Here is a 16,630-nt window from a genome sequence, read left to right as displayed (position 1 = left end):
GCGCGCTGCCTAACACCCACTACCGGACCCAGCCATAAGAACACTATGAGCTACACTGGGAGCAGTTACATCCAAGCAATAAACCTCACAAACAGAGAAGGTGAGAAAGGGAACAGCTTGAAAGCCAGGGACCTTTAAGACATAGGCATAACCTTGGGACCAAAAGTGGTCCCAAGTAGCTCAATTGGTAGAGTATGGCGCTTGTAACGCCAGGGTAGTGGGTTCGATCCCTGCGACAACCCATACGTAAAAATGTATGCACACATGACTGTAAGTCGCTTTGGATAAAAGCGTCTGCTAAATGGCATATTATTATTATTATTATTAAAAGCTGCATTAGGACTTAACATCCCTTTGGAGTCGCCAGGCGCGAACTCCAAACAGGAAGGGTGTACTGGTAGCGTGTGGAGATCCCCAACGTGCTTGGCCGATGCCAAGGGCTTGAGCAGGGCAGTCTTGTAGGAAAGGACCTTCAGGTCCACAGACTCCAATGGTTCAAACGGAGGCTCACACAGAGCGTCCAGGACCAAAGCCAGGTCTCAGGACACTGGTTCGGCAACCAGTAACTTGCTCTCATTGACCGAGCCACTTGGGAGCATTGTTTCCACAGTAAATGCTTGGGGAGGAGGGCCCCGAGAACAGGCCTCCTCCCCCGGACTCCAGCTAGGGTTGCGAGGTCTGCTTCTTCCCCCGCGCCGTGGAAGAATCTGCTTTCACCCCGCTTTCCTTCGACCCAGCACAGAATCTGTGCCTAGACATCCGCAGCTGCCCAGAAGCACCAAGACAGTCAAAAATGACCTCGAAGCCGCCCCCTGGCTCGAGGCAACCCGCCTCTGGCCTGGACCCTTTCCTTCACACCTCGGGAACTGCCAAGCCTCCCCCGCGAAGGATTTTTGTGGGAAAAGGACCCGTAGAGCTGCGTCCTGTTTTGTTTCTCCTCAAAACAGGCCAGTAAGCACTCCATAGCCCAGCCAAATAACCTTGTTGGCGAAACTGGCTCATCCAAATACACCTGCCTGTCCCTCTCAGGAATCTGGGACAACGTCAACGAGAGGTGGCGCTGAGCCACCACCGTTGCTCCCATACTTTTCCCAACAGCCAGGATAGTACAGAGGGACAGACGCAGCACAAAGTCAGGCATAGCATGGATTTCGTCGAGAAGCTCTGAAACCGGCTTTCCCGCCTCCACGGTTTTATTCAGCTCCTGCAACAAATCAAAATGATACATCTGAAGCATTGTAACCATATTCAACGACCGTGCCGCCACACCCTCAGCCTGGTACACTTTGTCCTGCTGATCCGACGAGACCTGGCACTGTTTATTTGTTATAATAATAATAATAATAATAATATATGCCATTTAGTTAGCACCGTGCTAGGATTAGCCCCCTTGTTAGCCTCTGGAGGAAGTATATTGCCAGCTTTCCATCTTTCAACAGTGTGTAAACGAGCCCCGCCTCCTCCATACCCTCTACATCAGGGATCGGCAACTTTGATGAGGGTGGGTGCCACAAAAAAATAGAACTCATTGTTCTGGCCCCTGTAGTTGGGTTTGAGTTCCTTTAGGCTATCGTGTAATTCCATTGTTGACCACTTGGGGGGCACTGTCCTGTGTTGATGTGTGTTAATATAATAATATAATAATATAATAATATAATATAATATAATATAATAATAATAATATGCCATTTAGCAGACGCTTTTATCCAAAGCGACTTACAGTCATGTGTGCATACATTTTTACGTATGGGTGGTCCCGGGGATCGAACCCACTACCCTGGCGTTACAAGTGCCATGCTCTACCAAACATGTTTCCCACAGGGGGCCAGTATGAAAAAAAAATGTATGCACTCACTAACTGTAAGTCGCTCTGGATAAGAGCGTCTGCTAAATGACTAAAATGTAAATGTAATGTAACCAATTGTACTATTATGTGTGTTTTTTCACGTTATTTGTAATTTATTCTGTACATAATGTTTCTGCCACCGTCTCTTATGACCAAAAAGAGCTTCTGGATATCAGGACAGCGATTACTCACCTGGCCGAAGATTTTTTCTTCAACGAGTCGGACGCAAAGGATATCCTACAGACACCCGACAAGGCCCAAATCCCCGTCATTCGCATGAGAAAGAGACTGAGATATCGTGGACGTAGGTCGGGGTGCCTTGTAAGGATCCGACGGCGAGCGACTAAACAGCCTCTTCCATCAATCCTATTAGCCAATGTTCAATCATTTGAAAACAAATTGGACAACCTAAGATTAAGGTTATCCTACCAACGGGACATTAAAAACTGTAATATCTTATGTTTCACCGAGTCGTGGCAGGATAGGCAGGATAGAACGGCTGACTCCGGTAAGACAAGGGGTGGCGGTCTGTGTATATTTGTAAACAACAGCTGTTATATAAAATCTAATACTAAGGAAGTCTCAAGGTGTTGCTCGCCGGAGGTAGAGTATCTCATGATAAGCTGTAGACCACACTATTTACCAAGAAAGTTTTAATCTATATTTTTCGTAGCTGTCTATTTACCACCACCACCTCAATGAGCTGTATAAGGCCATAAGCAAACAGGAAAACGCTCATCCAGAGGCAGCGCTCCTAGTGGCCGGGGACTTTAATGCAGGGAAACTTACATCCGTTCTACCTAATTTCTACCAGCATGTTAAATGTGCAACCAGAGGAAAAAAACCTCACCTTTACTCCACACACAGACACGCGTACAAAGCTCTCCCTCGCCATCCATTTGGCAAATCTGACCATAACTCTATCCTCCTGATTCCTGCTTATAAGCAAAAACTAAAGCAGGAAGCACAAGTGACTCAGTTAATAAAAAAGTGGTCAGATGACGCAGATGCTAAGCTACAGGACTGTTTTGCTAGCACAGACTGGAATATGTTCGGGGATTCTTCCGATAGCTTTGAGGAGTACACCACATCAGTCACTGGCTTCATCAATAAGTGCATCAATGACGTCGTCCCCACAGTGACCGTACGTACATACCCCAACCAGAAGCCATGGATTACAGGCAACATCCGCACTGAGCTAAAGGGTAGAGCTGCCGCTTTCAAGGAGCGGGACTCTAACCCGGACGCTTATAAGAAATCCCGCTATGCCCTCCGACGAACCATCAAACAGGCAAAGAGTCAATACAGGACAAAGATTGAATCGTACTACACCGGCTCTGACGCTTGTTGGATGTGGCAGGGCTTGAAAACTATTACAGACTACAAATGGAAGCACAGCCGCGAGCTGCCCAGTGACACAAGCCTACCAGACGAGCTAAATCACATCTATGCTCACTTCGAGGCAAGCAACACTGAAGCATGCATGAGAGCATCAGCTGTGCCGGATGACTATGTGATCACGCTCTCCGTAGCCGATGTGAGTAAGACTTTTAAGCAGGTCAACATTCACAAGGCCGCAGGGCCAGACGGATTACCAGGACGTGTACTCCGAGCATGCGCTGACCAACTGGCAAGTGTCTTCACTGACAATTTCAACATGTCCCTGACTGAGTCTGTAATACCAACATGTTTCAAGCAGACCACCATAGTCCCTGTGCCCAAGGACACTAAGATAACCTGCCTAAATGACTACCGACCCGTAGCAATCACGTATGTAGTCATGAAGTGCTTTGAAAGGCTGGTCATGGCTCACATCAACACCATTATCCCAGAAACCCTAGACCCACTCCAATTTGCATACCGCCCCAACAGATCCACAGATGATGCAATCTCTATTGCACTCCACACTGCCCTTTCCCATCTGGACAAGAGGAACACCTACGTGAGAATGCTATTCATTGACTACAGCTCAGCATTCAACACCATTTTGCCCTCAAAGCTCATCACTAAGCTAAGGACCCTGGGACCAAACACCTCCCTCTGCAACTGGATCCTGGACTTCCTGACGGGCCGCCCCCAGGTGGTAAGGGTAGGTAACAACACATCAGCCACACTGATCCTCAACACGGGGGCCCCTCTGGGGTGCATGCTCAGTCCCCTCCTGTACTCCCTGTTCACCCATGACTGCATGGCCAGGCACGACTCCAACACCATCATAAAGTTTGCCAACAACACAACAGTGGTAGGCCTGATCACCGACAACAATGACACAGCCTATAGGGAGGAGGTCAGAGACCTGGCCGTGTGGTGCCAGGATAACAACCTCTCCCTCAACGTGATCAAGACAAAGGAGATGATTGTGGACTACAGAAAAAAAAGAGGACTGAGCACGCTCATCGACGGGGCTGTCGTGGAACAGGTTCAGAGCTTCAAGTTCCTTGGTGTCCACATCACCAACAAACGATCATGGTCCAAACACACCAAGACAGTCGTGAAGAGGGTACGACAAAGCCTATTCCCCTTCAGGAGACTGAAAAGATGTGGCATGGGTCCTCAGATCCTCAAAAAGGCAGGTGGTGTCAGAGGAAGGCCCTAAGAATTGTCAAAGACTCCAGCCACCCTAGTCATTTACTGTTCTCTCTGCTACCGCACGGCAAGTGGTACCGGAGCGCCAAGTCTAGGTCCAAAAGGCTTCTTAACAGCTTCTACCCCCAAGCCATAAGACTCATGAACAGCTAATCATGGCTATCCAGACTATTTGCACTGCTCCCCCACCCCACCCCATCCCCCTCTTTTACGCTGCAGCTACTCTGTTTATTATTTATGCATAGTCACGTTAACTCTACCCACATGTACATATTACCTAAATTACCTTGACTAGACAGTGCCCCCGCACATTGACTCTGTACCAGTACTCCCTTGTATATAGCCTCCCTACTGCTATTTTGTTTTACTGATGATTTTTAGTTATTTGCTTTTATTTTTTACTTATCTATTTTTTACTTAACACTTTTTTTATTACATTTTTTATTAAAACTGCATTGATGGTTAAGGGCTTGTAAGTAAGCATTTCACTGTAATGTCTCCACCTGTTGTATTCAGCGCATGTGGCAAATAAGATTTTATTTTATTTGATTAGACACCAAGATAACTCCCCTGGAATCTCAGGCTGAGATCCTGCTACTACTAGGTAGAGACATCATCCAGGTCCACAAGGTGCTAGAGCAGTGCAACGGGCTCCTGCACGCCCCCTTCGCACAGCGCCTAACCCTCGGCTGCGTGATAGTGGGAGATGTCTGTCTCAGAGGGGCACACAAGCCTTCACCAGTCAATGCCTTCAAGACAAAAATTATTGAGAATGGGCACCCCAGCCTCATGAGTCCATGTCTCAGCATCTTCCATGTCAAGGAGAGCTTCAGCCATACCCCTCAGCCTCAAAGTTCTGCCACCCCGTCCCTGAAGCTGAGAGAAATGCCAACCAACACAGTAAGTCTCATGGGTGAGTCTGTAATCTGCAACACAAAGGATGATGGAGACGATGGAGAAAGAGTTCCATCAGGATGCATCAAACAGCTGGGTTGCTCCGCTCCCTTTCCAGAGCCCACCGCAACTCCTCCCCAACAACCGTGCCCAGGCCAACAATCGCCTAACTTCACTCACATGCACGCTCAAGAAACGTCCAGAGATGAAGGACCACTTCATTGAGTTTATGCGCAAGATCTTCGAGAATGAACACGCTGAAATCGCTCCACCCTTACAAGCAGATGAAGAGTGCTGGTATCTTCCAATCTTCGGGGTGTATCATCCACAAAAATCTGGACAGATAAGAGTGGTATTTGACTCCAGCGCCCAGCATGACGGGGTATCATTGAACATCGTCCTGCTTACCGGTCCCAACAGGCTCTGTCGCAGCCGGCCGCGACCGGGAGACTCATGGGCGGCGCACAATTGGCCCAGCGTTGTCCAGGGTAGGGGAGGGAATGGCCGGCAGGGATGTAGCTCAGTTGATAGAGCATGGCGTTTGCAACGCCAGGGTTGTGGGTTCGATTCCCACGGGGGGCCAGTATAAAAGAAATATGTATTCACTAACTGTAAGTCGCTCTGGATAAGAGCGTCTGCTAAATGACTAAAATGTAAATGTAAATGTAACATGAACAACAGTCTGCTTGGGGTACTACTGTGGTTCAGAAAAGAGCCAGTGGCTGTGACAGCAGATGTGCAGCAGATGTTTCACTGTTTTGTGGTTCGTGAAGACCATCGGAACTACCTGCGATTCCTCTGGTACCGCAACAACGACCTGGATGATGAAGTTGTGGGTCCACGTCTTCGGTAACAGCCCATCCCCAGCAGTGGCCATGTATGGGCTCAGGAAAGCCGCCTTAGAGGGCGAGAGGGATCATGGAGCAGAGGCAAGGCACTTTGTCGAGAGGAACTTTCACGTCGACGGCGGTCTCGTATCCCTCCCCACAGAGAAAGAAGCCATCACTCTTCTCCACAATGCTCAAGAGATGTTGGCCCTCTCCAACTTACGCTTGCACAAGATCGCCTCTAACAAGGCAGAGATCATGAGAGCCTTTCCTCCAGACGACCTAGCTAAGGGGCTGAAGGACCTGGATCTGAGCGTCAACTTCCCTCCAATGCAGAGAAGTATTGGGGTGAGCTGGAATGTCGCAGAGGATGTCTTCACATTTCAGGTGTCCTCAGCAGAGAAACCATACACTAGACGTAGAGTCTTGTCAACAATCAACAGCCTGTTCGATCCGCTTGGATTTGCCGCACCAGTAACCATTCAAGGAAGGTCTCTACTCCGAGAGCTTACTATGGAGGCCTGCAACTGGGACGCTCCTCTCCCAGAAGAGAAGTTCAAGGAATGGAAACTCTGGAGAGACTCACTGAAGGAGCTTGAGCAGGTCAAGATTCCCCGTACATACACCTCCACCTCCCTCAGCCTAGCACACAAGAAAGAGACGTGCGTCTTCTGTGATACATCCGCAAACGCCATCGAAGCAGTAGCTTCCCTGAAGACCACTGATGCCAGTGGGAACATAGATGTCAGCTTCATCTTTGGCAAGGCCAAGCTCACTCCACGTGCTGAGATCACTGTTCCAAGACTCGAGCTGTGTGCTGCTGTTCTAGCTGTGGAAATAACAGAAGCAATCATCGATGAGATTGACATCCAACTTGACGCTGTCACCGACAGTAAAGTAGTCCTGGGTTACATTCACAACGACTCCAGACGATTCTATGTGGATGTAAACAACAGGGTGCAGCATATCAGGAGATCAACCAACCCAGAGCAGTGGAAGCACGTTCCTACTGACCAAACCCTGCTGATCATGCCTCGAGATCAGTCCCAGCAGGAAGCCTGACTCACAGCACATGGTTGACAGGACCAGCTTCCTTGCTCAGGTTAGCAGAACCAGACACCCCTCAGACACCTTTCGACTTGGTTGACTCCGGATCTGATGTCGAGATCTGCCCCGAAGTGGCTTGCCACGCCACCAACGTCTCCAGTAAGAAGTTCGACCCCAAGCGCTTTGAGAGGTTCTCAAGCTGGCAAGCACTGACACATGCAACAGCTCGGCCTGTGCACATTGCTCACTCCTTCAAACAAAGCAGCAGCTGCAAAGGATGGCACATCTCTGACAAACTCTGTCCATCGAGGACCTGGATTAGGTGAAGACCATCATAACACGCAGTCTGCAACACAGCCCACTCTTCAGTCTGTGCCCCTACATCGATGATTCAGGCCAACTGAGGATTGGAGGATGCCTGTCCCAAGCAAACCTTGGACAAGATGAAATCAACCCTCTCATCCTCCCTGGAAGGAGCCACGTCACTACTCTACTCATCCGCCACCACCACGAGCAGGTCCACCATCAAAGTCGCCACTTCACTGAGGGTGCTTTGAGAGAAGCTGGTCTGTGGGTCATTGGTGGGAAACTTTGCGTAAGCAGCGCACTCTACCAATGCATAATTTGCCGAAGATTATGTGGGAAGATGGAATCTCAGAAGATGTCTGACCTGCCCGTGGATCGCCTTAGCACTGACCCTCCCTTCTCCTTCGTCGGTTTGGATGTGTTTGGGCCATGGATGGTTACAGCACATCACACCAGAGGTGACCTAGCAAGCAGTAAGCGCTGGGCTGTGCTGTTCACATGTATGAGCACCAGGGCCATACACATTGAAGTCATTGAGTCAATGGACTCCTCGAGTTTCATAAATGCTCGGTGGCGGTTATTTTCTATCAGTGGACCAGCCAAACAAATCAGGTCCGACTGTGGCACAAACTTCATCGGGGCTTGCAGAGAGCTAAAGATGGAGTCCGTTCAGAGTGACAAGCAAGTTCAAGATTACCTGTGTGACAAGGGGGGTACTTGGGTCTTCAACCCACCGCACTCGTCTCACATGGGATGTAGCTGGGAGAGAATGATCGGAGTCACGAGGCGCATCCTGGATTTCATGTTGCTGAAGGTGGGTCCATCCAAGCTTACTCACAAAGTCTTGACCACATTTATGTCGGAAGTCTCAGCCATTGTGAATGCTCGTCCACTGGTTACTGTGTCTACGGATCCAGACTCCCCCCTCATCTTGACACCAGGGACACTCCTGACCTAAAAGGTTGCTGCCGTTCCCCCTCCACAAGGGGAATTAAATGAGAAAGACCTCTTCAGCCGTCAATGGAAGCAAGTACAGAGCCTTGCCGACACCTTCTGGCACCGTTGGAAGAAATAATATCTTCCTTCCCTGCAGAGTTGTCGGAAGTGGCAAAATGAGCAGCCCAATCTTCAGCCAGAAGACATTGTGGTGCTGAAAGACAGCCAAGCAAAAATAAATGACTGGCCCATGGGGATCGTCACAAAGACCTTTCCCGGCAGAGATGGCAAAGTGAGAAAGGTCGAAGTCAAAACAGCAAGAGAGGGGTCATGCAAGACCTTCCTGCGTCCAGTCTCAGAGACTATCCTACTCCTCTCTACTGAGACTGATAAGTAACATTGAAGTTCTAACCTGCATAGTCATAGAAGAATTGTTTACATTCCAAAATGGTGAAAGTCACACTGTGGAGCTACAGACGTTATCAAACTCCGTCCTTCTTGCTATCATTTAGTAGAAGCATTGTCTGCAAATAAAATTAATCATAACATATTTGGCATTCAATTCATGATGATATTTTGTACAGATGATCGTTTTAATGAGATTTATGAATCTTCTTGATAGCCACATCTGTTCAGTGCATTTGATCTTGTCATGTTTTGGGGAATTATTTACATCCGATTTAATGCATAATGCTGCATATTTCTGTGTTTATGTACATGTATACAAATACATGCTGTGTTTTTATTGAGAATTAAGCCTAGTATTCAGCTAGCATACAATAAGTCATACTCATTGTTATTTTCTTTGGATATTTCAGTTTTACTAATTTCAGTCACTATTACTGTACCTACGAAGTGGTGGCAATACATCATCCTTTAACACTACAGTAGCTGTACCGGGTTTATCTGTCTGCTAAGCTTAAGAAGGGGACTCTTTTGCGAGGGCAGAATACTCATCATGAGGGTCCGCAGTGGCTCGTGGGTCTGCGTACCCACATCCATCCCCCCCCCACCCCCACCTTGCGAGCAAAACATTTTGGCAACCCCCCTCGTGACAGCGAAGAGAAATTGTTTTAGTTTTAAAGTGCATTTCCTGCAATTATATATATTTTGCCATAGGGTGGAGGCAAATGTTTGCAGTTTTAAATTTTAATATGATAACTGATGATCAATGGGCCCCACCCCGGTTGGTCATTCGACCATGCTTACTACAAGTTTAGATAGCTGGCCGCTAGACTAACTTACCAATCTAAAATAACCTGGAGGAACTCCGCTGCGAGGGAGAAGACAGCCAATCCACCCCCACGTGATCTGCCGCCCTACGACACAGCTCCATCAAAGGCGCATTAACCACCAATTGTTCACACTCCCCCGCCGAATCCAAAGCCGGGTGTCATCCGATTCACACTCTAAAAACCCTCCAGAGCCAACCAGGGATAGTATATCATCCCCGGAATCTGGACTCTGAACACTGCCAGAGAAACCGGAATGAGCCTCACTCAGGTGGGATGACACACATGTCAACTCCAACCACCGCTGCTGCTGCTCTCTCCCGGCCTCAGACAACCCCATTCCCAAGGTCGGTTCAACGGAATATCCTTCGCCAGCAGCCCCAATCTTTCTCACAAAGTCAGCCCGACGCCCAATGGAAGTTGAGCCCAGGCGGAGACAATGGTCACATGAACTGGTCCGAGCCAAAACCTCCTGAGCGGGTTTCCACCCCAGGCAAACAGGACAGCACTCGTGAGTATCTTTCATTTTAATTGTGAAACCACATGCCCTAGGGCATGGACGGAGGTTAAAACTCGCTGGGTTAGCCTTTTTTTACCCCCTTTTTCTCCCCAATTTCGATCTTGTCTCATCGCTGCAACTCCCCAACAGGCTCGGGAGAGGTGAAGGTCGAGTCATGCGTCCTCTGAAACATGACCCGCCAAACCGCGCTTCTTAACACCCGCCCGCTTAACCCGGAAGCCAGCTGCACCAATATGTTGGAGGAAACCGTTCAACTGACGACCGAAGTTAGCCTGCAGGCGCCCAGCCCACCACAAGGAGTCGCTAGAGCGTGATGAGCCTCCCCTAACCCGGACGACGCTGGGCCAATTGTGCGCCACCCTATGGGACTCCCGGTCACGGCCGGTTGTGACACAGCCTGGGATCGAATCCGGGTCTGTAGTGACACCTCCGCAGTTCAGTGTCTTAGACCGCTGCGCCACTCGGGAGGCCCGGGTTAGCCTTTTTGAACTTACTCTTACCACTGGCCATCTTACTCAAGCAAGGAAGCACTGGCTACACAAGCAGAGCAGAACATAGTGGGTTTTAGCAAACACAAAAACGGATACCAAGACACAAAACTCACAACATCTAGTACTCTCTTCCCCACCAACAGACACCTAAGTCGGAGCTGAATCTTGTAGACTTCATGTGCTTAAAAAGTTTGTAAATTGAGTGGAATGTTCTTCCTTCAGGCGAGCTGAAGAGCGAAGAATTGAGGAAATGAATGCGAGACCCGGTATTAAAGCCAGGAACACGTAGCTTCCGAGGGCAGGCTCGGCATCGATTGGCCTGTTGGGTGTGATGTCAGTTTTCTTCAGGTGAATATGATTGGTCATTGACTCCCCATAGTATGTTATACGGAGTGACCGACTAAAAGGGAACTAATGAGGAACATGAATCATCATTCATTGCATAATGTGGTCCTCTGTAGCTCAACTGGTAGAGCACTGCGCTTGTAACGCCAAGGTAGTGGGTTCGATCCCCGGGACCACCCATACACAAAAAAAAAAAAAAAATTATGCACGCATGACTGTAAGTCGCTTTGGATAAAATCGTCTGCTAAATGGCATATTATTATTATAATCTATAGGTTTCATAGATATGTATAAGAGAAAATGACACACTTCCTCCCCTCCCTCACCCACGCATGTACACACACACACACACACTTGTTCTCATCCCACACCTGTCCCCTAGCCATACGCACCAGTAAGCCCCATATCATCCCAAACCACTTCCAGCACATTTTCTCATTACACCAGACCTCCTGTTCTGTCCTCTCCTCAGTGGCAGGGAGGGAGAAACACTAGACAACCCTCCAGTCAGAGGCTATATCCCCATGAGGTCAACCTGCCCCCCAAAACCAGCAGAGAATGTAACACACAGGCACGCACACGCTCACACGCACACACAGACAGACACAGACATACACACACAGACAGAGACACACACACAAACACACACACTTCCTCCCCAAACAGAGTGTGACTCACTGAGCCCCCCTGCTGTAGTCCATCACTGTCTGACAGCATGGCATGCAAATCTAGCATTACACTATCTATCCTCCGGTGGCATAGATCCCACCATGTTCACGAGTCATGACGCACTTAGGGCCTACAGGGTCTTCTGTCTGTTACTGGGGGGGTTGGGGGGAGTTGAGGGGGGCAGGCATCCAGGAGGTAGAGGAGGAGGTGGGGGGTGAAGGTGGGAGGAGAGGGCAGCCAGGAGGGGGGTGGGAGGAGGGTAGAGGCATCAAAGCCATTAGGGTCACATCACCTCTCATTCTATACCTCTGCTCAGCCCTGAGATTAAGGGAAGAGGTTGGTTGGTTAGGGTGGAAACACCACAGCCATCTCCGATGGCAGGGTCCCGTGTGTGTGTGTGTGTGTCAGGTTTTGACCAGGGTCCCAGGTGTACTCCAGGAGGATGATTGAATGCCAGGTCCTAACTACCAACTCTGGGTCTTCGTGACAGAGAAGGAACTCCGTTGGGGATTGAAATATTCATGGATTTGTGTTATTTTATTCCTGTTGGTTGGAAGGTGCGATGAGGGATGTATACGCATAACTGCATCTGATAATAGAACAAATAAACATGCAAAAAATGTTATACTCTCACCCAGGTTGCTTATCTCACACACACACACACACACACACACACACACACACACACACACACACACACACACACAATAATAACCCACATATTCCACTTCACAATCCAAACCAACCACTAAAAATACAATGATGTTTATTTTTAGAAAAGGAACGAGGCGGATTGAGAGGGGGACGGCTTTTGTACGAGTATATCTTCCATTAATAGACTGTAAATGTAACTCTGGAGATAATAGCGTCATCAGTCAGTAACACAACAACAGTGCTAAAGGAAGGGAGTCTAACACACACACACACACACACACACACACACTCACACACACACACACACACACACACACACACACATACTCACACACATGCCCCTCCTAACCTCCTACTGTTCTTTGGACCCCTTTTTAATTTAATCCGCTTGTCCTCAAGCATTCAATTAGTCACAGAATCTATGATCAATGCAGGCACTAAAAGCAAAGCCCTATAAAGTTAAATGGAGATTAATTATTCATGTTCTGGGTGTACTGTAATGTTCTGTACTGTAATGCGCCAAATAACAAAACAAGTAAATGAAGAAAGAAAAATATGTTTTCTTTCATGATGATTGTGGTTAATGCTAAGATAAGACGAAGGCTGTTGTAAAAGGCTGTACATATCCACCTCTCTTTAGGTTCTGCTGGGATGACTAAAAAGAGGACAATGTTCCTCAAAGGTCTGTGTGTGTGTATGTGAGCGAGTGTTTGTATGTGTGTGAGTGTGTGTAAGTGCATGGGTATTGTATGTGTGTCTAGGTGTGTGTGTACTGTACGGAAAAGTCTATATGGACACTCCTGACCTGCAAACCGATATTTAATTTCAGAATTTGCTAAAATTAGGTTAGGGTTAGGGTTAGGGTTAGGGTCAGGGTTAAGGGTTTGGTTAAGGTAAGGGTCCGTTTTAGATGATGGTTAGTCGTTTTGCAGGTCAGCAGTGTCCTTATAGTCTCTACCATACTATACTCTATGTGTATGTTTCTACCCCTCTGTACCCCCATATCTAGGGCACTCACTTGAGCACTTCATTGGAGTTGCCTTGTTTGGAGCCCTTCTTGTTAGGGGTCTCGTTGCAGCCTGACTTGAGCAGCGTGTGTTGCCCCCGGTCCAGCATCATGGTGGAAGTCGCCATGGCGATGACAGCCACTGCATCCCTCACCCGAGCCTCCAAACCGTAGTCCCATTCATCATACGACACCGAAATTAGCCCTGAGAGAGAGAGAGAGAGAGAGAGAGAGGGAGAAGGAGATGGGAGGGTAGGGGGAGATAGGGAAGGATGGGGGGTGAAAAGGTGGGAGGTGGAGAGAGAGGTTGAGAGAGACATCTCATATAACAGAGGTGCACATTAATTAAAAATCCAACACCCTTTACAGTTGAGCTCACCCAGAGTAGGATTAAGTTTCCCAGAAACGCTGATCTAAGGTCAGTTTTGCATTTTCCGTTTGATAAGGTTTAAAAGTTGGGAAGAGTAAACTGCTCCTAGATCAGTACATGCCTTAACCTTCTACCCTTCTCCTGACCCCCATCCTAACACCTTCCAGTAACTACCTGTGGGGAACACGGCGGGGACATTATCGGCGTCGCCGGCCACCAGCGACGGTACGATCCAGGTGTATCCGTATCCCGTCAGTCCCACAGAGTTTGCCACCTCGAAGATGGTGTAGGCCTCCTCCTTGGTGCAGTAGAGCAGGTAGACAGGGCTCTGCAGCTTCTTCATCTGGTTCTGGATCTTAGCATCTCCATCATCCACAGACATGTCTAACAGGAGGACTTCTTCTAGCTCCCAGCCCACAAAACTGTTCTCTATGGTGCTCCGGATCTATGGTGGGGGAGAGAGAAGGGGGGGGGGGGGGGGGGAGAAGGAAGAAGAGAGAGAGGAGGAGGATGAAGAAGAGGAGAGAGGGAGGAGGAGAAGGAGAAGGAGAAGGAGAAGGAGAAGGAAGAGGAAGAGGAAGAGGAGGAAAGAGAAGTGTTGACGTTCTGTTCCAATATTTACACAAGAAACACCACTTGAAAAGTAAACAGTTTGTTTGTTTGTCTGTCTGGCAGTCTGTCTGGTTCCTCTCTTGGGTTGTAGCTGTGCAGGTGTAAGACTAGTAGTGTGCCAGTTCAGCTCTAGGGTTGTACATGAGCTTTAGGTCCTGGCTGTTTTCTAAAGACTGCTTTCAAGACAAAAGGAAAGGACAACAGGTTTGGTGTGGGGCATCTCTCATGGGGGTTTCATAGGAACAACAGGTTTGGTGTGGGGCATCTCTCATGGGGGTTTCATAGGAACAACAGGTTTGGTGTGGGGCATCTCTCATGGGGGTTTCATAGGAACAACAGGTTCGGTGTGGGGCATCTCTCATGGGGGTTTCATAGGAACAACAGGTTTGGTGTGGGGCATCTCTCATGGGGGTTTCATATGAACAACAGGTTTGGTGTGGGGCATCTCTCATGGGGGTTTCATAGGAACAACAGGTTTGGTGTGGGGCATCTCTCATGGGGGTTTCATAGGAACAACAGGTTTGGTGTGGGGCATCTCTCATGGGGGTTTCATAGGACAATGATGAATGAGATATAGAAACAGGAAAAAATGGAGGCTCATATTTAAAATACTTTGCTTGGAGTGCCAGATGTGTGGGCTTTACACTTTTGAGACTTTTCTTTTAGTTCATTACAACAGGTGAGCTCAATCAAGCACAGCCAAAGTACACTACATGACCAAAAGTATGTGGACATCCACTCATCGAACATCTCATTCCACTAGATGTTGGAACATTGCTGCGGGGACTTGCTTCCATTCAGCCACAATAGCATTAATGAGGTAGGGCACTGATGTTGGGTGATTAGGCCTGGCTCGCAGTCAGCGTTCCAATTCATCCTAAATGTGTTCGATGGGGTCAGGGCTCAGTGCAGGCCAGTCAAGTTCTTCCACACCGATCTCGACAAATCATTTCTGTATGGATCTCGCTTTGTGCACGGGGGCATTGTCATTCTGAAACAGGAAAGGGCCTTCCCCAAACTGTTGTCACAAAGTTGGAAGCACAGTATCTTCTAGAATTTCATTGCATGCTGTAGCGTTAAGATTTCTCTTCACTGGAACTAAGGGGCCTAGCCCGAACCATGGAAAACAGCCCCAGACCATTATTCCTCCTCCACCAAACTTCACAGTTGGCACTGTGCATTCGGGCAGGTAGCGTTCTCCTGGCATCCGCCAAACCAGATTCATCCGTCAAACTGTCAGATGGTGAAGCGTGATTCATCACTTCAAAGAACGCGTTTCCACTGCTCCAGAGTCCAAGGGCGGTGAGTTTTACACCACTCCAGCCGACGCTGGCATTGCGCATGTTTATCTTAGGCTTGTGTTAAGCTGCTCGGCCATGGAAACCCATTTCATGAAGCTCCCGATGAACAGTTCTTGTGCTGACGTTGCTTCCAGAGGCAGTTTGGAACTCGGTAGTGAGTGTTGCAACCGAGGACAGACGATTTTACGCGCTACGCGCTTCAGCTCTCGGCGGTCCCGTTTTGTGAGCTTGTGTGGCCTACCACCTCGCAGCTGAGCCGTTGTTGCTCCTAGTCATTTCCACTTCACAATAACAGCTCTAGCAGGGCAGAAATTTGACGAACTGACATGTTGGAAAGGTGGCATCCTATGACGGTGCCACGTTGAAAGTCACTGAGCTCTTCAGTAAGAACATTCTACTGCCAATGTTTATCTAAGGAGATTACATGGCTGTGTGCTCGATTTTATACCTGTCAGCAACAGTTGTGGCTGAAATAGCCGAATCCACTAATTTGAAGGGGTGTCCACATACTTTTGTATATATAGTGTATTTGAAATTTTTTCCAATAGTATTTGAACCCAGGTCTGGTGTAGTCCCCTAGCCTCACTTTGTTGACAAAGTCCTGGTATCCGGGGTAGTAGGTGGTGACGATGGAGAAGATGTACCAGTCGTATTCCTCCATGATCTTCAGCATGATGGACGCCTGCTGCTCTATGGACGGGCCAAACTGGAAGAACATGGAGTGGTCGTCCTGGAAACAGGGGGAAGAGAGAAGAAGGGGAGGTCAGGTCAACGGTCAAATTAAAATAATATGTAAAGGAGGATAGTACACATATATGCGCGGCCACACACACACACACACACACACACACACAACATCTGGAGACGGGAGGGAGGTCCAGGGGGCTAGGGCGATGTTGTTCAGTCACCCATGACGGTGACTGTGTGACTCATGAGGACATGAAGGTTGAGATTTGTGAGTGTGCGTATGTGTGTGTCCCAACAAGGA

At 48.4% G+C, this 16,630-nt stretch overlaps 1 protein-coding gene across 1 annotated transcript in view; it reads right to left on the bottom strand.

Annotated features, from left to right (window-relative positions):
- grin2bb (glutamate receptor, ionotropic, N-methyl D-aspartate 2B-b) overlaps positions 1–16,366 on the bottom strand; it is a gene marked incomplete at its 3' end in the record, with an annotated part of 62,269 nt that extends 45,903 nt beyond the window's left edge. The window contains exons 1-3 of the mRNA XM_084198920.1: positions 16,229–16,366; positions 13,904–14,174; positions 13,372–13,564 (exon numbers count right to left, since the gene is read on the bottom strand). Of these exons, the coding sequence (XP_084055046.1) occupies positions 13,372–13,564; positions 13,904–14,174; positions 16,229–16,360 (596 nt within the window). The 5' untranslated portion in view covers positions 16,361–16,366. The remainder of the gene's footprint in view (positions 1–13,371; positions 13,565–13,903; positions 14,175–16,228) is intronic.
- Between the last annotated feature and the right edge of the window lie 264 nt (positions 16,367–16,630).

This window comes from Coregonus lavaretus (genome assembly GCF_964263955.1).
Source record: "Coregonus lavaretus genome assembly, contig: HAP1_SCAFFOLD_276, whole genome shotgun sequence".
NCBI lineage: Eukaryota > Metazoa > Chordata > Actinopteri > Salmoniformes > Salmonidae > Coregonus > Coregonus lavaretus.
Note: the sequence above shows the minus strand (reverse complement) of the source record. Positions and strands in the feature narration are given on the sequence as shown.